This window comes from Symphodus melops, assembly GCF_947650265.1.
Source record: "Symphodus melops genome assembly, chromosome: 18".
In the NCBI taxonomy this organism is placed as follows: Eukaryota; Metazoa; Chordata; class Actinopteri; order Labriformes; family Labridae; genus Symphodus; species Symphodus melops.
The window spans coordinates 20,630,749-20,651,125 of NC_136708.1; the positions used below are offsets into that span (position 1 = coordinate 20,630,749).

Sequence of the window (20,377 nt, forward strand, 5' to 3'; positions counted from 1 at the left end):
CGGGGCACCACGGGACATGGGGATGTTTGGGGGGGGGGGGCAGTGAGGTCCTTGGATCTATGGATCTGGCTCGGTTCCAGGCATTCTTTCGATCTTCAGTGGCTGTGTCAGTCACTGCCGCCCTCCGCATGGGCCGGCCCATTGTTCCTCTACCCATCTGCTTCACCCCGGCCGCAGGGACAACAAGGGTTATCTCTGAGTCTGCACTCACACCCTGATGCAAAGCAGCCCGCTGCACTGTGAGGCCATTGTTGAATAAGCCTCATATATTTTCTTAATGGATTGTGTTTAAATTGGAAGTACAGTCACCCAGATTAACATATGGAGAGGCCCAGAAGAAAGGAAAGGCTTGTTTGAAAACTTGGGAGCATTGGCCAAGAATCTGTTTCTGCAGACTAATAAACTTAACCCCTGGTGACTCTGCATCTTCAGAGTTTAATCCGTTTTATAGTAAAAAGAAACAAACTGGTATCAAACAACTTGTAGTTATTGAGAAATAGAGAGTTTAATAATGGATCAAACGTGACACATTTTAGTTCAAGGTGCGGCGAGTACAGAAAATAACAACAAACAGGATGCTCTCTGAGTGGACAAAGAAAAGAAACACCTGACCTGCAAGGTTCACTTAAAGTGGAGAAAAGATTAACAAAGGGCTCTCACAGGATCTCTTTCATGAAAAAAATGCTACCAGAGCCTTCTTCCAAGCAAAAACATGAACAAACACCATCACAAGTGTCTCTCCAGTTGAGGTCAAAGTGCACTACAGGGGTCTCTGTGTCCTCGTGGAGAAAACTTATGGAGGTTGGTGAGATGATTTATTTCAGTGGAATAAAGGACTTCACTTCTGAAGTGCACCTTCACTGTAGAAATCCTGATAATATGTCCATCAGGGGTCCCTCCCAGTTGAGACAATGGAATAAGGGGGGCTTTGAGGTGCAATTTCTGCACCGATATCAACAGAAGGAGCCCTTCAGGATGCCCTTCCAGTGGAAGAAAACAAGATATGGGTACCATTATGTAAATGAGAAGAGCGTCCTCCTTGATGGTCTTTCAGTGGAGAAACTAGGAGAAGGTAAAAGAGAAGAATGTGCTCTCCATGAGTGCCCTTCTAGAAAACATGATCCTGTTCACTTCAGTGGGGGAAAAAAAAAAGGCTTCCATCGTTCCCCTTCAGTGTAGAAATCCTGATAATGTGCCCTTCGGTTAAGAACATGGAATTAGTGCTCCTTCAAGGTGCCAATTCATGACCCTTTAAAGCTGCAGAAATGGAAACGGTTGAATTTGTTGATGTGCTTCTATGAAGGTGAACTGTCGTGCTCAACACGAATGCTAATACGTGCAAAATGTGCTCAGAGGTTTGGATTCCTGCGAACCTCATGACGATGACGACGTGATACGAGATACAAACGTTCGAACACTTGGTTCCTGTCAGATTAAGTCTTTGCTGTTTGATTTGATAGATCCGTGAATGTGAGACTGTGAAAGTTCTGACGACATTTGCTTTTTGAATCCCTTCACAACGAGTCCCGGCCGAGTTGTTTCACGGGCAGCGGCTGCAGCAGTCAGAGAACAAAGGCGGATCTGTTGAGGGGCGAGTTGTGTTAGAAAACACCCATGCAGCATCAGAATATTAATATTTCAGAACAGATGCGTTTTTGTTGACGCTTTTTTTTTAATTTACAGTCAGAAAGCTACTTTGAGCTCGAGAAGGAAAAAGTCATTTCTGTCACAGTGAAGGACTGAGGCAGCCGGGGAAGATCACTCAGAGGTGGAGGAACTTCTGCAGATGTTTTTATGCTGCAGCTTTTAGGATGTTGCACCAATCCTGTGAAGCTGAGCGATAAGAAGGACATAGAATTTAATTGTGAAATTTGGAATTTAGAAAAACAAACAAAAGCTGAGCCAAACGGATACATGTGCTGCGATTAATTCATGGAAAAAGAATTTACATTAATCAGGGCAAAAACATACATTTGTTTTCGCTCACAAAAAAAGACGAGATTAAAAGGGACAAGTGTGATGATGCTGCATGGATTTGATTCCCAGCAGAAAGGGTCCATTATTCTTTAGAAGCAACACGGACAAGGCTGCATGATGTAACATATATAATGAATAATAATTAACCTGCTTTCTATTCATGGACATTGACAGAGGTACAGTATGTGCTAAACATGGACATGAGCTCGAACACAGAAAGTGTCACGCTGTGGTCGGATGAAGATTAATTTACAGACACGCTGTGAAAAGGAGTAGTCGCTCTTCTGTCGTGCTGTATAGGACCACAAAGTATGAGATGAGATTCAACTTTATTGTCATTACACATATACAAGTATAGGGTAACGAAATGAGGTTTGGCATATCACCAGAAGTGCAAATAAGCAGAAAGTGCAAGAGTTCGTTCTATGTACAGTGATTACAAAATTTACAGATGTGGTTAAAGAAAAAGGGAATTATTAGGTTTATATGGCTGGATGGATTATAGGGATGCTATAAATATAAATAAATGCTATAAATATAAGTGTATTCAGAGGATTAAATATACAGATTAAGGTGCAGAGAAAATGCTTATACTAGTGTACAGATAAATTATAAAGTATCATTACAGGATAATGGTCGTCTTCAGTCCCCCTGCTAACGTCTGCACAGAATCACTGCACCAGCATGTGTCAGGACTCACACCCGCTATTTACAATATATCAGTGAGATCATACACTCGTGTTTGTCGTGCCAACACGCTTTGTTGCATCATTGTGTTGCAGACAGGGTGTACATTTTTTTAGGACATTCAAGATAGCAACCAAGTGCGACCATTTTAATGTTCTCATGAATGCAACATGTAATTTGACGTCCTCACAGCGTACCTCAAATAGGGACAAGGAAGAAGCAGCTTCATTTTCTGCACATGATTGCGTCAGCTGCACAACGGTCACAGTATAAAAGCTTCATCATCACCACCTGCTCAGGTGAAAAAAAAAAAAGTCCAGGTGTAGTCAGGATAGTGTCTGCTTTTTGCATGAAGAAGAATTCTCGATTCTTCCAGCTTTTTTTCCCCCTCCAGAGCTGACTCCATTTTATGAACAAAGACTGCTTGAGAATGTCGTGGTTTGGTTTCATTTCGGTTGTATTTCAGAGTTTTGAGTTCGGTTTTATTTATTCCCTCGTGTTTTTCTGTGTTTCCCTGTCTCTCTGGTTTCCCTCCTGTGTTGATTGTTTCATAGTCTTGTGTTTATTTTAGTCTTCACTGTGTTTCCCAGTGTCCTCCTATGTTACCTGTAAGTTTAATTCCTGTCTTGTGTTTTTAAGTCTAGTCTTCAGTGTTTCCTGTTTTATTTTGTAGATCTGGTTTTGGTTGTGTCAGTGTTGGGTTTTACTTTGTGCTTGTCCTCAGTTGTTCTGGTCTTGTGTTCTTTGTTCCTTGTGTTTCCTGATGATTACCCTGATGTTCCTCACCTGTCTCGTTAGTCTCACCTGTGTCTGATTACCCCTTGTCTATTTAGTCTCTGTGTTTTTCCTCTTGTCGGTTCATTGTCTTTTGTCGTTTGTCCTGGTATGTGGTTCATCTCCCTGCTCCCTGTGTTTCTCATTGTGGTTTTTGGATTTTTTTTTCTCGTGTTTTGAGACGTTTTGGATTTAGTTTTTTGAGTAAGTTTTGTTTTGCCTTTTTGTTTGATAAATATTTCTGCACTTGGGTCCTCCTCCCCTGTTACTTCCGAACGTGACAGAGAAACTCAAAATGTATTTGACTTATGGAAGTGTATTGCATCCATGTGAGCAAATAGAAATCAGCTGTTTCTTGAATTGGCCAGGTAATTATCTCAGGATCACATTACATTTAAAAATCCTGCTTTTTTTTTTACTGAATTAATAAGAAACTGATACTTTAAAAATCCCAACAGAAGATCTCATTTAGATCACTTAAAGTAACAAACATTTCCATACTGATGAATTTCATCCTGTTTTATTGTTTTTTTTTATTCTTGTGTTTGTAGGTAACACTGATGATATTATTTGGGGCGGCAGTAGCTCAGTATAGGGACTTGAGTTGGGAACTGGACAGTCGTCAGTCAAAGTCCCGGTGTGGACCATTACATGAAAGGTGGTCTGGTAACTGGGGACGTGCCAGGTCACTTCCTGAGAACTGCTGAGGTGCCCTTGAGCAAAGCACCAAACCCCCAGCAGTGGTCATGTGCCCTCTGTGTAGCAGTGTGCAGCAGCCTTACTCAGACGTCTCTCCTCAAGTCCAGCTCCTGTGTGCATGTCTCTCAACATCAGTGTCAACCAGAAGTTCCCCTCATGGATTCATAACGTACGTAAACAAACAAACATGTTTGAGTTTGTCAACTTTGCACAGTTGATTATGATCTTTGCAGGTGAGACACAAACCGCTCTGAGCTGAGCCGGTCAGACACGCATCACCGATATAATGTGATGCAAGCTGTGCTGAGAAACACAAGCACCTCGTAACTGTTATCAAAATTAGTTGGTTCAGAAAAAAACAAAACTGTTTTTTTTATTTTCTCATGTGGATGCAACATGATTCTGTAATTATTCCACAAATTGACAAAAAAAAAAAAAAACTTCCTGATCAAAGTCTGCTTTTTTAGAGGTTTTAGTCTGACAAGAACACGGGAGAGGAGGTTTTTTTTGTTCTTGTTGCTAGAAAAGCAGCCCTTTGGAAATCTAATAAAACTATATGAAGGCAGGCTAAGTCAAATAACACACACGTCCTCAAACACTTGTTACATTTAGCCTCAATATTTTTGGCCATGATTTTAGTTAGAAACAAAAAAAAGAGGAGATTTTGATTTGAATAAAAATCAAGACTACAACCAAATATTTCATCTACAGTCAGTCCAGCATGAAAAGACACAATGATTCCTCGTATAATGTTGAAATGCGAGGCCTGTATTTGAACTCATCAGCTGAGGAATCCTGATTATGAAAGTGGGTGAAATTTCATCTAAACATGAGCCCGCATTACACTGAAGTCTATGAGCCAACATGGCCGACCAGCTTCCTGTATAAACACTTGTAAACTCGGAGGGAGACATGTTTGTCCACCCTGCTTTGCATACAGAGCTCGGTCTGTTTGTCCTGCAGGGCCGGGCCTCAGCGCAGCACCCACAGGCCTGCAGGAGAGAGGCAGGGGGGGGACAGGAATGTCTGAGAGTGGGCTGACCACACTGCTTGTGCCCTCGTGTCCAGAAGAGTCTTGGATTTGTTCCTGCGGCTGGAAGGTCGAGGCCCAGCACAGGGGGAGACAATAGCGACCATGCAACAGAGCTGTGGGACACAAACACGGGAGATATCCTTGAACCCCAGCAGGAATGTTTGATCAAGACCAAGACGCCCACCCGGGGAGGCAGCTGAATATCTATATGCTGGAGAGACAGAGAAAGAAAGCTGTCCTCTGTTCCATCACATGTGCAGAAAACAAACTCATCAGTTTTTCACGTTTTACAGTTTTAGTTGAATATGAAAAACATAAAAATAAATAAAGAAGTGCAAATACTGCCGAATAAGCAGGATGGTTAAAATTGAATATTTTATACCTGGATGTAAACATTCATATTGTGAACATGTTAGCATGCTAACTTTAGAAATAAAGTAAAAAAAAAAAAGGATGTGCTGTTCTGTTTTACAGTCTGGTAAAATACTTGGAAAGTGAAGTGATTTAAGCCACTAGATGTCAGATGTACGAGGCGTCGGACAGTAGGAGGTGAAGTGTATTAGCCACAGGAAATGCTGGTTAGCTCGTCCGCTAAAGTGAAGAGAGACCAGCCGGATTACTAAAACAGAACCTCAGTGATAGGATCCTCTGCCCACCCGAATGTAGTTCATAACATAGTGGAGAATCCACCGCGCACCTCCGACGGTGAAGTGAAGCTCGGTGTGACCAGAGGAGCTGCTTCACCCAGAGGTTCAAACCCAGACTGGAGCAGAAGCTGTGAGCTGCTGCTGAGTCCTGACTGCAGGGGGGGCAGCTTCAGGACCCCCCTCTGACCTCTTCTCCAACACACAAGTATTCCATTGTGATGATTGTCTTGCTTTTGAAACAGTCAACCGTGTGCTTCTTTGATGACTAACATTGTCATTGTTGTCAATGAAATGTTTTTAAGCGAATAGTTTTGTTGTTATTTGAACAAGAAGAATTATAAGTCCCTGAGCTGATTCTCTGACTCGTCCTTTTACACCACTAAACAGACACATTTTCACTCAGGGATAAATAATACTTTTGATTAACTCTAACCTAAATGTAACATCCTTTTCAGGCCAAAATGTGAACCTGCGAGATCAAAACTCACAAGACCAGGCTGCCTGCCATGCTCTGACTTTGTTCTGAATCGACTAATGCTCGCCTGTTAACGGCTGAAATGAAGGCTGTCTTCACAGGGTTATTTTTAACTTTTAGAAAGTTAGAGGTTTTAACCATTCACTTCTTTAAAACAAATATTTAGTCAGAGATCCTCCCTTTATGTGTTGCTGTGTGCTCACGCGGCCTACAACAGTTCTGACTTCACCATTGACAAGAAACACAAGAACTCTCATTTTCTGATGCAGTTTTTATTTTTCCAATTTAAAATAAAAAGAAACATTCAACCTCTTTCCAATGTTTCTTTTTTACTTTTTGGATTCTGATATAGAGAAAAAGCATCACTGCCATCAACATGATTGTAAATGAATATTTCCATGTAAATCACTACAGGATGAAGAGACAGCGACTGATGTGATGACGCTGCAGCGCATGGAGGCAGTGAGCGTTTGAATCAGGCCGTGCCGTCACATCAGAAAGGTATGATGTCATCTTTTTCGTCGTGGGCCTCCTGCAGACCCAGCAGCATGGGGGTGTCCTTTGACAGGTTCTGGTAAACTTTCAGATGAACGGCAGGGCCCCCTCCCTCCTTGACCTGCAGGGAAGAGTTTGTACAGAGTCCCCTTGATTTCAACTTTTGTTCAGTCTGTATCAGTATTATGTGAGCTTTCTTAATTTTCCTTCCAAAGAAATATAAATAACTTCCATTACCTTAATAAGGTAGATGAATCCAGTCACATCCAGTTCTCTGTAGCGAAAGGCTGTGAACACCGCAAATTTCTTCCCAGTCTTTTTCTCCACTTCAGGCTTCAGCTGTGTGTGAATGAAATCAGATTGGATGTTAATGCAGAGTCCAAAAGATCATCAGGAAAAACATCAATCATCTTAGATTTACCAAGAATTTTCCCGCATGAAAGTAATCCTCAAAATGTTAAAAATCACCTGATGTCATCTTAAAAAAGTAAGATTGCTTTCCTGCGAAATGTGTCGCAACAAGAAAACAGTTTATGGCATTTTATCAGTCTTAATATCACTTTGACCTGATGCCAGCCGTTTTCACTGGAACTTGTGAAATCTCAAAATGTGAACTGCAGGTCACTTTAATTCAGTTGACAACTAAAGTTTTAAAAGTCGTGACATAAAAGTCTGTGACAATTAAAAATAAAAATGTATTTGTTCTTTTATTGCAATAAAAGTATACCGTTATCATTCACAACATTTTTCTCTTCAGAATGCGTCCTAACATTTCTTTTTTTTTTCGCTTCCCGAAACAATCCCTAACATATAATTGTAAGAAGAAGGTTACCCATGCCTGTGATATCTGTTGCACAAAAGCATCATGTTGAAAAGAAGTATCTTCCTTGATGTTATAAGATATACGTGCACCTGTATGAATATATTTTACTTCGTCTCGGCTTAATAGTCAGCCTACATTGCTTCTTAAATACAGGAAACCCTCCAGTACCAATGCATTAGATACATACATACGCACATTTGTGTCGAAACACTCTTGAAAAAGGGATTTTTAATCTTGATAACTTTTCTTTTATGATTAAATAAAAAACATCAAAGAACATTTCAAACAAAATGAAACACTACATCAATAGCAATACAAATGCTCAAAGGTGACCAAACTGTCATGGTTTGGTTTTGTTCTGTATTTAATCTTGTTTTAGTTTTCATTATTTCCCTCGTGTTCTGTATATGTATGATTCCTAGTGTGGTTTACTTTAGTCCTGAGTGTGTTTCCCTGTGTCCTCCTATGTTGCCTGTTAGTTTATTTCCGGTCTTGTGTTTTAAGTCTAGTCTTTAGTGTTTCCTGTTTTATTTTCTAGATCTGGTTTTGGTTGTGGTGTCAGTGTTGGGTTTTACTTTGTACTTGTCCTCAGTGTTCTGGTCTTGTGTTCTTTGTTCCTTGTGTTTCCCGCCTTTGTGATTACCCTGATGTTCCTCACCTGTCTCGTTGGTATCACCTGTGTCTGATTACCCCTTATCTATTTAGTCTCTGTGTTTGCCCCAGTTTCTTGTGGGTTCATTGTCATTGTCTTTTGTATGTCGTTGTGTCTTTGGTTGCTGCTTCTCCCTGCTCCTTGTGTTTTCGCCTCCTGATTTTTGGATTTTGGCTTTTCTAAGTAAGTTTTTGTTTTGCCTTTTTGTAAAAATAAATTATTGGTTATTCTGCACTTGGGTCCTCCTCTCCTGTTTCCTACCCGGAACGTGACAGAATGAACCGACCAGAAATGGACCCAGCAGGATTTTTTTCGCTTGATCTGCGTGAGGTTACATACAACCTCACGTGCATTAAAAATTACTTTAAAATGGCTTACTGTGAAGAGGAAAGGGAGGCAGCCCTTGCTGAGGCTCGAAGGGAGATTTACTCGAGGCCTTGGCTGACTCATATGCTCCCCGACTGGACGAGAGTATTTTTTGAGTCAAGCCCTCCACAGCAGCCTAAACCTCAGTCCTGGCTTCGGCCTCATGGTGCCTCGGAGCAGTCTCAATTTGATGGCCTGGCCATTTTTACTGGCACTCGTGGTGGCCCCAAAAGGAGAGGTGGTCGCCGTGGCTCCTGGTTGCCCAGCCCCCCAGTAACTCTCCCCAGAGCCTCAGCCCGATACTAAGCCTCTGCTTCCTGTTCCTGTTCCGGTAGAGGGCTGTCTGCTACCAGCTCCGGCAGAGCGCCGTCTGCTTCCTGTACCCGTTCCGGCAGAGCGCCGTCTGCTTCCTGTCCCCGTTCCGGCAGAGCGCCGTTTGCTTCCTGTCCCCGTTCCGGCAGAGCGCCGTATGCTTCCTGTCCCCGTTCCGGCAGAACGCCGTATGCTTCCTGTCCCCGTGTCTGCTGAACGCCGTCTGCTTCCTGTCCCCGTGCCTGCTGAACGCCGTCTGCCACCAGCTTCGGCAGAGCGTTGTCAGCTTCCTGTCCCCGTGCCTGCTGAACGCCGTCTGCCACCAGCTTCGGCAGAGTGTTGTCAGCTTCCTGTCCCCGTGCCTGCTGAACGCCATCGCCGCCGACGACATCTCCTTGCTGGTTTGGCCGACACCCGACGACGTCTCCTGTGCGGTCCGGCCGACACCCGACGACGTCTCCTGTGCGGTCCGGCCGACACCCGACGACGTCTCCTGTGCGGTCCGGCCGACACCCGACGACGTCTCCTGTGCGGTCCGGCCGACACCCAACGACGTCTCCTCGGCGGTCCGGCCGACACCCGACGATGTCTCCCCTGCGGTCCGGCTGACGCCTGAGCTTCCCTCGGCGGTCCAGCTGACGCTCTCCTGTTCCTGCTCGGTCTCCGGGCCGCCCACCTGAACTCTCTCCCGTGCCTGCTTGGCCTCCGGGCCGCCCACCTGAACTCTCTCCCGTTCCTGCTCTGCCTCCGGGCCGCCCACCTGAACCCTCTCCCGTGTCTGCTCGGCCTCCCGGCCGTCCCCCAGAGCTCTCTCTTGTGTCTGCTCAGCCTCCTGGCCGTCCCCCAGAGCTCTCTCCTGAGTCTGTTCGGCCTCCGGGCCGTCCACCTGAACTGACTAAGTTCTGTATGCCTGAAGGTCCGGAGTCCCTCCTCCGGACCTCTTCCACCCACCCTGGGAGGGTTTTTGGGACATCTGGGAGCTGTCCCTTAAGAGGGGGGGTGCTGTCATGGTTTGGTTTTGTTCTGTATTTAATCTTGTTTTAGTTTTCATTATTTCCGTCGTGTTCTAATAATAATAATAATACATTTTATTTAATGGCGCCTTTCAAGCCACCCAAGGTCGCCTTACAGTGGATAAAAGCAATACATTAGGTTAAAACCAAACATAAAAACAAACAAAAGACAGGTGTAGTGTGAAGTGAACAGTTACAGTGAGTATGCCAGTTTAAACGGGTGGGTTTTGAGTTGGGATTTAAAGGTGGAGATGGACTCTGACTGTCGTATGTGGGGGGGAGGGAGTTCCAAAGTCTGGGTGCCGAGCAGCTGAAGGCTTGGGCACCCATGGTACTGAGGCGTGGTGTGGGGATGGTTAGCAGTCCAGCAGAGGTTGAGCGGAGGGTGCGTGAGGGGCTGTAGTGATGGAGGAGGTCGCAGAGGTAAGTGGGGGCTAGGTGGTGAAGAGCTTTGTAAGTGAGGAGGAGGTTTTTGTAGTCGATGCGATATTGTACAGGGAGCCAGTGAAGTTCAATGAGAATGGGGGTGATGTGATCAGATGATTTGGTGCGAGTGATGATCCGGGAGGCAGAGTTCTGGATGAGTTGCAGTCTGTTGATGAGTTTGGCGGGGAGTCCAGTGAGGAGGGCATTGCAATAGTCGATGCAGGAAGTGACAAATGAGTGAACTAGGATTTCGGTGCTGGGCTGGGACAGTGATGGGCGGAGTCTAGAAATGTTACAGAGGTGGAAGAGGGCAGTCCGGGTGATGTTTCTAATGTGGGGAGCAAATGAGAGGGTGCTGTCCAGAATGACGCCGAGGCTTTTGACTTGGGGGGAGAAGGGTACGGGGAAACCGTCGATGATGATGGGTGGTACTGGGGTGTGTTGTGAGTTGGCGAGGGTGGGTTTGGAACCGATGAGCAGGGCCTCGGTTTTGTTGCCGTTGAGTTTTAGGAAGTTCCTGCTCATCCAGTTCCGAATGTCTTCCATGCAGGTGATGAGGGAGGTGGGAGGGGTGGCGGCAGTGGGTTTGGAGGAGATGTAGACCTGTGTGTCGTCGGCGTAACAGTGAACGTGGATCCCATGATGGCGGAGGATTGTGCCCAGGGGGAGAAGGTAGATGATGAAGAGTGATGGACCCAACACTGACCCCTGGGGAACACCCAGTGAAACACCCGAACACCCAGACTTGTGGTCCCTTATTTGCACAAATTGTTGGCGGTCAGTGAGGTATGATGTAAACCAGCGGAGTGCAGCAGCAGTGATCCCAATGCCAGCCAGGCGGTCCAGGAGTAATGTGTGGGAAATAGTGTTGAATGCTTCGCTGAGGTCGAGGAGGATGAGTATGGTTAGAAGTCCGGAGTCAGCTGCACAGAGGAGGTCATTGGTGATTTTGACTAGGTGATTTGACTGTTTCAGTGCTGTGTTTTGGACGTGCTGTGTTTTGGACGGAAACCGGATTGGAAGGGTTCATGGAGGTTGTTTGTGTTGAGGTGGGACTGTAGTTGAGCGGCAACCACCCTTTCAAGTGTTTTGGAGATGAAGGGGAGGTTGGAGATGGGCCGGTAGAGGTTGAGGTCAGTTGGGTCAGCGCCGGGTTTTTTCAGGATGGGAGTGATAGCAGCTAGTTTGAGAGTGGGGGGTACAATGCCAGTGGTGAGGGAGGAGTTAATTATATTGGTGATCATCGGAGAGATGGATGGCAGACAGGCTTTGACGAGGGAGGTGGGAAGAGGATCAAGCTGGCAGGTGGTGGTTTTAGCTTTGCAGATGAGTTCAGAGATGGTGTGATCCGATACTGGGGTGCAGTCAGAGAGGCAGCTGATGAGAGGTTGGCCAGCAGTGATCATCCAAGTTGGATCATTTGAGGAGGTGCAGGATGAGGCCAGTTGTTGGTGAATGGTAGTGATTTTTGAGTTGAAGAAGTCCAGCAAAGCAGTGCACTGATCGGTGGATATGTCTGGTAGGAGGATTTTAGGAGGCTGAATTAGGTGGCTGACCGTTGCAAAGTGGGCTCTGTTGCTGCCAGTACCAGTGTTGATGAGGTTGGAATAATATGAAGATTTGGCAGTGGTAAGCGGATTCTTGTAGTGATGCAGGTGGTCCGAGTACATTTGGCTGTACTCGGACCGGTGAGTCCGTTTTTTTTGTACAGTCGCTCGTTCTGTATATGTATGATTCCTAGTGTGGTTTACTTTAGTCCTGAGTGTGTTTCCCTGTGTCCTCCTATGTTGCCTGTTAGTTTATTTCCGGTCTTGTGTTTTAAGTCTAGTCTTTAGTGTTTCCTGTTTTATTTTGTAGATCTGGTTTTGGTGGTGTCAGTGTTGGGTTTTACTTTGTACTTGTCCTCAGTGTTCTGGTCTTGTGTTCTTTGTTCCTTGTGTTTCCCGCCTTTGTGATTACCCTGATGTTCCTCACCTGTCTCGTTGGTATCACCTGTGTCTGATTACCCCTTGTCTATTTAGTCTCTGTGTTTGCCCCAGTTTCTTGTGGAGTCATTGTCATTGTCTTTGTCTTTTGTATGTCGTTGTGTCTTTGGTTGCTGCTTCTCCCTGCTCCCTGTGTTTTCGCCTCCTGATTTTTGGATTTTGGATTTTCTAAATAAGTTTTTGTTTTGCCTTTTTGTTAAAATAAATTATTGGTTATTCTGCACTTGGGTCCTCCTCTCCTGTTTCCTACCCGGAACGTGACACAAACCTAAATACAATAGAACAATAGAGCAATAGCAGAAGTTCTTTGGAAAGTTGTGCAACATTATAGGACGAGTAACATTAACTCGACCTGCACTGAAGCTCCGCCCAGTATACCCTGTAGGGTCAGATACACAGTATAAATATGTCTGACAGAGAGCTTCAAAAGCACACGACAAACTCAACTTTGTGAAAATGGCTCCTTACAGTGAAGTGATCGTTGCTACTGCAGAGATTGTGCGTATTTGTACTAAGGTGAGTTTCTGATTGATGTTTTTCCTGATGATCTTTTGGACTCTGCATTAACATCCAATCTGATTTCATTCACACACAGCTGAAGCCTGAAGTGGAGAAAAAGACTGGGAAGACATTTGCGGTGTTCACAGCCTCTTTCTACAAAGAACTGGATGTGACTGGATTCATCTACCTTATTCAGGTAATGGAAGTTATTTATATTTCTTTGGAAGGAAAATTAAGAAAGCTCACATAATACTGATGCAGACTGAACAAAAGTTGAAATCAAGGTGACTCTGTACAAACTCTTCCCTGCAGGTTAAGGTGGGAGGGAACTGTGCCGTTCATCTGAAAGTTTACCAGAGCCCGTCAACGGACATCGTGCTGCTGGATGTGCAGGACAGCCACAAAGAAGGAGATGTCATCACACCTTTCTGATGTGACGGCACGGCCTGATTCAAACGCTCACTGCCTCCATGCGCTGCAGCGTCATCACATCAGTCGCTGTCTCTTCATCCTGTAATGATTTACATGGAAATATTCATTTACAATCATGTTGATGGCAGTGATGCTTTTTCTCAATATCTGAATCCAAAAAGTGAAAAAGAAACATTGGAAGAGGTTGAATGGTGAAGTCAGAACTGTTGTAGGCCGCGTGAGCACACAGCAACACATAAAGGGAGGATCTCTGACTAAATATTTATTTTAAAGAAGTGAATGATTAAAATCATCTAACTTCTAAAAGTTAAAAAAAAAAAAATCCATGAAGACAGCCTTCATTTCAGCCGTTAACAGGCGAGCATTAGTCGATTCAGAACAAAGTCAGAGCATGGCAGGCAGCCTGGTCTTGTGAGTTTTGATCTCGCAGGTTCACATTTTGGATATGAAAAGGATGTTACATTTAGTTTAGAGTTAATCAAAAGTATTATTTATCCCTGAGTGAAACTGTGTAGCTGGAGAGGTGTCAGATGGGTACTGCTGAGGTGCTCTTGAGCAAAGCACCAATTTCCTACCCACTAGCTCAGAAGGGCTCACTGTGGGTGGATCCCAAGTGTCTTATTTGCAGTCTCCTCGGTCCTCGGTCCTCGGCCGAACCGGAAGTAGTTCCAAAGCCGCCATGTTGAGGATCGTCCCAAAGCTCTTATAGCGAACGGAGGAGAGAGGATCGAGGAGACACGAGAGCCGACTTCACGGAAGTCTTTTCACTGACAGACACGCCCCCTTCTCGTATATCACTCACTGATTGGACGCTGCACAGGATCAGACTTCAGTGAAACTTGTCAACATGAGCAGAGTTTAATACGGGAGAAAAGACGGACATTAAAAAGACGCGAAACGGAGCGTGGGACATTTAAACAGATGATGAACATCAGTGAGTTTGTAAAGAGTCGCTCTGTGATGAGCTGGGATTAAAAAGAGTCTGATGAAGAGGAGTCCGTTTTATATTCTCACTTATTTATCTTCTGAACGTTTCATCATTTAGATTCTAATCAATCATTTTCAGTATCCTGACACATAAATATCCGTTTATAAAATACAGAGTTGCTTGTCTAAATACAGGCTAGGTTCAGTCCAAACTGTTTAATAATAATAATAAATAATTATAGACAATTCAAAATGAAATATTTTAGTCAGTAGAAACTGTCCTTTTGGTTATGAGCAGACTGCAGGTTGTTCTTCAGGTGTTTTTTTTTTTATCAGGTAAAGACACTAAACACTGTAACTGTGTTTGATGAGAAATAATACAGTGTGTGTGTGTGGACATAAACAGCTGTTCGGCTGATTGACAGCTGAACGTGATCAGCTGATGTCGCGTCATGTGACGCTGTCGAGGAAACGACGTCTCATGTGTCTTAAAGCTGATTTCCTCGGTCCTCTCTCCTCGGCTTCGTTTCCTCCGTGCATCTCTGGTGGGCGGGACTAAGACGCAAGTGGAGGAGACAACTCGGAGGACACTCGGTGCAAATAAGACACTTGGGATGCACCCTGTGAGCAGCCCCATCACTCTGATCTCTTCTCTCCATTAGAGCATGTCCATATGACCCTGGTTGTGTTTATGCCAGGCTCTGTGTGTGAAGCATCAATAACAGATCCTAACATTGATATTGATCATGATAAAATCCCTCAGTGGACTTATAATTATTCTTCTTCTCAATGCTTGTTAGAAAAACAACACTGATTTCGTCAAAGACTTCAAATTTACACAAAACAGATTAGTTGTCTTTATTGCTGTGCTTCATCTTAAAATATTGAAACCCTTAAGTATCAATACATTAAAGAACATTTCAAACACAATAAAATCAATAGACTGGTATAGTGATGACATATTTTTGTAGGCCAACCCTAAAGAAATGGCGCAAGGAGTTCCTACGAAAATATGCCTATGGGATTTTTGGTTTGGATTTTGGATCATTGCAGAAAATAAGCTCTGTGTCAAACACATGTTTCTGATGTGTAGCTGTTTTGTTCAGCTGGATAATCTTTACAGATGAACATCATTTATATGAAGTTTGAAGAGTTTATGCAGCCGAGAGAAGTAAAAAGCTAACGTTATGCTACAAGCTAACGACACCGCGGTCGGTTTATGATGACGTTCATCGATCTAATCAGCGGGTTAGCTAGTGAAACCGTAGCTTAATGAGTTGTTTATCGACCGAATATTTGCAAGAGCACAGACATGACTAGAGTGATGACGTTTAATGTCTCCATGACAACCACTGTATAGTTTCAGTTAGCTACTTGTTAGCAACAGCCGTTTAAAGTTTGTGTAACAACTTTAAAATTCACAAGTGAAGAAGAAGAAGAAGAAGAAGAAGAATCACCTTTCTTTAACTCTTAGAAAGTTAGAGGATTTTAATCGTTCACTTCTTTAAAACAAATATTTAGTCAGAGATCCTCCCTTTATGTGTTGCTGTGTTCTCACACGGCCTACAACAGTTTTGACTTCACCATTGACAAGAAACACAAGAACTCTCATTTTCTGATGCAGCTTTTATTTTTACATTTAAAATAAAAAGAAACATTCAACCTCTTCCAATGTTTCTTTTTTACTTTTTGGATTCAGATATTGAGAAAAAGCATCACTGCCATCAACATGATTGTAAATGAATATTTCCATGTAAATCACTACAGGATGAAGAGACAGCGACTGATGTGATGACGCTGCAGCGCATGGAGGCAGTGAGCGTTTGAATCAGGCCGTGCCGTCACATCAGAAAGGTTTGATGTAATCTTGGTTGTTGTGGCCCTCCTCCACATCCAGCAGCACGACGGCGTTTGACGGGCTCTGGTAAACTTTCAGATGAACGGCACTGTTCCCTCCCTCCTGAACCTGCAGGGGAGAGTTTGTACAGAGTCACCTTGATTTCAACTTTTGTTCAGTCTGTATCAGTATTACGTGAGCGTTCTTAATTTTCCTTCCAAAGAAATATAAATAACTTCCATTACCTTAATAAGGTAGATGAATCCAGTCACATCCAGTTGTTTGTAGAGAGAGGCTGTGAACACCGTAAATTTCTTCATAGTCTTTTCCTCCACTTCAGGCTTCACCTGTGTGTGAATGAAATCAGATTGGATGTTAATGCAGAGTCCAAAAGATCATCAGGAAAAACATCAGAAGCTCACCTGAGCAGAAATCTGCTGAATATCTGGAGTAGCATCCATCACGTCACTGTAATCACACATTGTTACAAAGTTGAGTTTGCTTGTCGTGTGCTTTTGAAGCTCTCTGTCAGACATATTTATACTGTGTATCTGACCCTACAGGGTATACTGGGCGGCGCTTCAGTGCATGTTGGGTGAGTAACTGTTAGCATTAAAACTAATGCGTGCACTTCTTAATCCTCACAATGTTAAACATCACCTGATGTCAACTTAAAAAAGTAAGATTGCTTTCCAGCGAAATGTGTCACAACAAGAGTTTCAACAGTTTATGGCATTTCATCAGTCTGAATCACTTTGACCTGACACCAGCTGTTTTCACTGGAACTTGTGTAATCTCAAAATGTGAACTGCAGGTCACTTTGGTCACTTTGGTTCCGGCGACGACAACACCTAAAGATAATTTCAAATTTGTCGTATGAAAGTCTGTGAAAATAATAAAAACATGTATTTCTTTCTTCTTTTATTGCAATGGAAGTATACCGTTATCATCACAACATATTTCTCTTCAGAATGCATCTTAACATTTATTATTTTTTATTCAACTTTTCTTGGATATACTTAAACTATTTTAAATAAAGAACAAAAACACATAATATAAGTCTTTGTAGATGATGTTTCCATGTCCTTGTTGATACCCAAAACGTTTTCTACCTGTCGACGTGTGTTTACCTAAAAAAAGATTAAAGTACTAACTCTTATATAGACTGGTGTAGTTTTGAGTCCTAAAACCAGGAAGTGAGTTAGCATTTTAGCGCCGTGGTTCTAACCTCTAAACGTCAATGGGGATTTTGAATTGGTTTGTGTTTAGACGCCTGAAATAAGGTCTGTGGTTAACACAAGCTGAAGAGATGTTGATGTTTTGATAAACGAGAAAAACTACGTGCGTTAAGACCCCACTTGTGAATTTTAAAGTTTTACGCGAACTTTAAACGGCGGTTGCTAACGAGTAGCTAACTGAAACTACAGTGGTTGTTGCAGACATTACACGTCATCACGCTTCGAACTCTCTCCCTAATCCTCCTCACAGCCTCTAGTCTTATTTGTCAGTGCTCTTGTAAATATTAGGTTAATAAACAACTTATTAAGCTAACGTTTAGCTATCTTGTCAAATCCGCTGATTAGATTGATGAAGCATAATGGTCGTGACGTCATTTTAAACCGACCGCGGTGTAGTTAGCTTGTAGCATAACATTAGCTTTTTACTTCTCTCGGCTGCATTAACTCTTCAAACTTCATATAAATGTTCATCTGTAAAAGATTATGAACAAAACAGCAACGCGTCAGAAACATGTGTTTGACACAGAGCTTATTTTCTGCAATGATCCAAAATCCAATGCAAAAATCCCACAGGCGGGGGGCGCCGATAGCTCAGCGGCAGCGACTGCGCGCGTACCATGTTGCAAGGCCCTGCTCCTCGCGCGGGCGGCCCGGGTTCGCGTCTGGCCTGTGGCCACCCTCCCGCATGTCTCTCCCCACTCTCTCCCCCCTTCCGACTCTATCTGTCCTATCAATAAAGGCAAAAAGGCCAAAAATAATCCTTAAAAAAAAAAAAAATCCCACAGGCGAATTTTCGTAGGAACCACCGGCGCCATTTTTTCGGGTTGGCCTACAAAAGTACGTCATTACTAAACCAGTCTATTTAGTATATTTAGTAATAAAATACTCTTCTGAGATAAAATTGCTTTCATTAAAATGTAATTTCATTAAGACCTGTTGACAGATGATGATATATTAACAACCTGAAGATAAAGAAAGGAGCAGACGTCATTTGCTTAGAAGCATTTAAAGATGTTGATTAAAATGAGTTAAAGCCTCCTGTGAACTTTCTCTAACTGGTGTTGAAACAAATGATAATTGACAATTTCAGACATCACAGTTGAATCATATAAAAAATTTATTTGAATTAGCTTGAAAAAAAAAATCCACCTCAGTCCCAATCCCCGGTCCCCCCATAACCATATGCACTGTATGTCCTGTCGTCCCACATGTATCTCCCTGTGTTCACCCTCTGTCGGCGCGCTGCCCGTAGCCGGTGGCACCGGAAACGCTGCTGTTCCTGCTAGGTATAAAGGGGGGGGGGCAGGAACAGAGAGGGAGGTGTTGGTTTCCAGCCGGGAGGAGAGGGAAGGTGCACACCCTCGACCACGCCGGCTGTGTTTTTTTGTTTGTCCTGAGTTTGGGAGGACCGGTAAGCCGACATGTTTTGTAAGTTTTAATTTACATTGTATATGGGGTTTGGTTGGGAAACTAATGTTTTTATTTCTGTTTTAGGGACGGGCAGATTTCCCTCTGCTGTTTTTACTGTGTGGGTTAGTTTTTGGTGTTGTTTTGGGGTTAGTTTTGTTTCTAGTCTTCTTTTGGGTTTTGTTTGTTTTGTCGTACCTGCCACTTCCTCAGTGCAGCTCCCGTGGACCCAACATTAATTGAACCAACTGTTGTGTCGACACCGGGATTTTATATTATTGTTAATAAACATTTGGCACCTTTCTTTTCTAATTTTGTCTCAGTTTCGTTTTTCTGTTTGGTCATTGATTTGACCCCTGCCGGGGATTTTTGGGTAACCTGATAGCACCTGAGAGGGGGGTGTTACATGAAGATAAAGAAAGGAGCAGACGTCATTTGCTTAGAAGCATTTAAAGATGTTGATTAAAATGAGTTAAAGCCTCCTGTGAACTTTCTCTAACTGGTGTTGAAACAAATGATAATTGACAATTTCAGACATCACAGTTGAATCATATAAAAAATGTATTTGAATTAGCTTGAAAAAAAAAATCCACATGTATTCATGGTGAAGTTTTAGATTTATTGAGTTTGCTTTGATTCTCCATATAAATGACTCTTATTGAAAACGGACTCAGCTTCACTCCCTGACAGTGTGAATATCTATAAACTGTCACAGTTTCTCATGTGACAATTGGCTAAAAGGGTTCACTTAGCAAAGAAGTTTTAGAGACCACTGTTTGAAGTCACAACTTGTCTTAAAGGAGATGGTGGGGGGTCTTTAGACTGGACCAGTTGAGATCCGCTGTTCCAGGATGTATTAATGTGGCGTTCCTCTGTCATGATGCTTTTGATGTCTTGTGTAAAGCACTTTGAATTGCCTTGTTGTTTAAATGTGCTATACAAATAAACTTGCCTTGCCTTAGATTTACCCAGAATTTTCCCGCATGAAAGCAAATGTGTGCACTTCTTAATCCTCACAATGTTAAACATCATCTGATGTCATCTTAAAAAAGTAAGATTGCTTTCTTGCGAAATGTGTCGCAACAAGAGTTTCAACAGTTTCTGGCATTTCATCAGTCTGAATCACTTTGACCTGATTCCAGCCGTTTTCACTGGAACTTGTGTAATCTCAAAATGTGAACTGCAGGTCACTTTGGTCACTTTAATTCAAGTGACAACTAAAGTTTTAAAGTCGTGACATAAAAGTCTGTGACAATAAAAAATAAAAATTTATTTGTTCTTTTATTGCAATAAAAGTATACAGTTATCATTCACATCATTTTTCTCTTCAGAATTCGTCCTAACATTTCTTTTTTTTTGCTTCCCGAAACAATCCCTAACTTATAATTGTAAGAAGAAGGTTACCCATGCCTGTGATATCTGTTGCACAAAAGCATCATGTTGAAAAGAAGTATCTTCCTTGATGTTATAAGATATACGGGCATCTGTATAAATATATTTTACTTCGTCTCGGCTTAAAAGTCAGTCTACATTGCTTCTTAAATACAGGGAACCCTCCAGTACCAATGCATTAAATACTTACATACGCACATTTGTGTCGAGAACACTCTTGAAAAAGGGATTTTTAATCTTGATAACTTTTCTTTTATGGTTAAATAAAAAACATCAAAG

At 42.9% G+C, this 20,377-nt stretch overlaps 1 protein-coding gene and 2 long non-coding RNA genes across 3 annotated transcripts; 2 read left to right on the forward strand and 1 right to left on the reverse strand.

Annotated features, from left to right (window-relative positions):
* The first annotated feature begins 12,811 nt into the window (after nucleotides 1-12,811).
* LOC306839770 (leukocyte cysteine proteinase inhibitor 1-like) lies at nucleotides 12,812-13,471 on the forward strand. Its single transcript, XM_079368654.1, has 3 exons — nucleotides 12,812-12,880; nucleotides 12,960-13,061; nucleotides 13,178-13,471. The coding sequence occupies exons 1-3, from the start codon at nucleotides 12,821-12,823 to the stop codon at nucleotides 13,295-13,297; spliced, it is 282 nt and encodes a 93-aa protein (XP_079224780.1). The 5' UTR covers nucleotides 12,812-12,820; the 3' UTR covers nucleotides 13,298-13,471.
* A 2,425-nt stretch (nucleotides 13,472-15,896) lies between these two features.
* LOC306839772 lies at nucleotides 15,897-16,569 on the reverse strand. The gene is made up of 3 exons (XR_013781244.1): nucleotides 16,484-16,569; nucleotides 16,307-16,408; nucleotides 15,897-16,190 (listed from the first exon to the last, which is right to left on the reverse strand). It is a non-coding gene; the product is annotated as an uncharacterized lncRNA (long non-coding RNA).
* Nucleotides 16,570-18,556: 1,987 nt separating this feature from the next.
* On the forward strand, nucleotides 18,557-19,018 carry LOC306839667. The gene is made up of 2 exons (XR_013781231.1): nucleotides 18,557-18,710; nucleotides 18,794-19,018. It is a non-coding gene; the product is annotated as an uncharacterized lncRNA (long non-coding RNA).
* The last annotated feature ends 1,359 nt before the right edge of the window (nucleotides 19,019-20,377 follow it).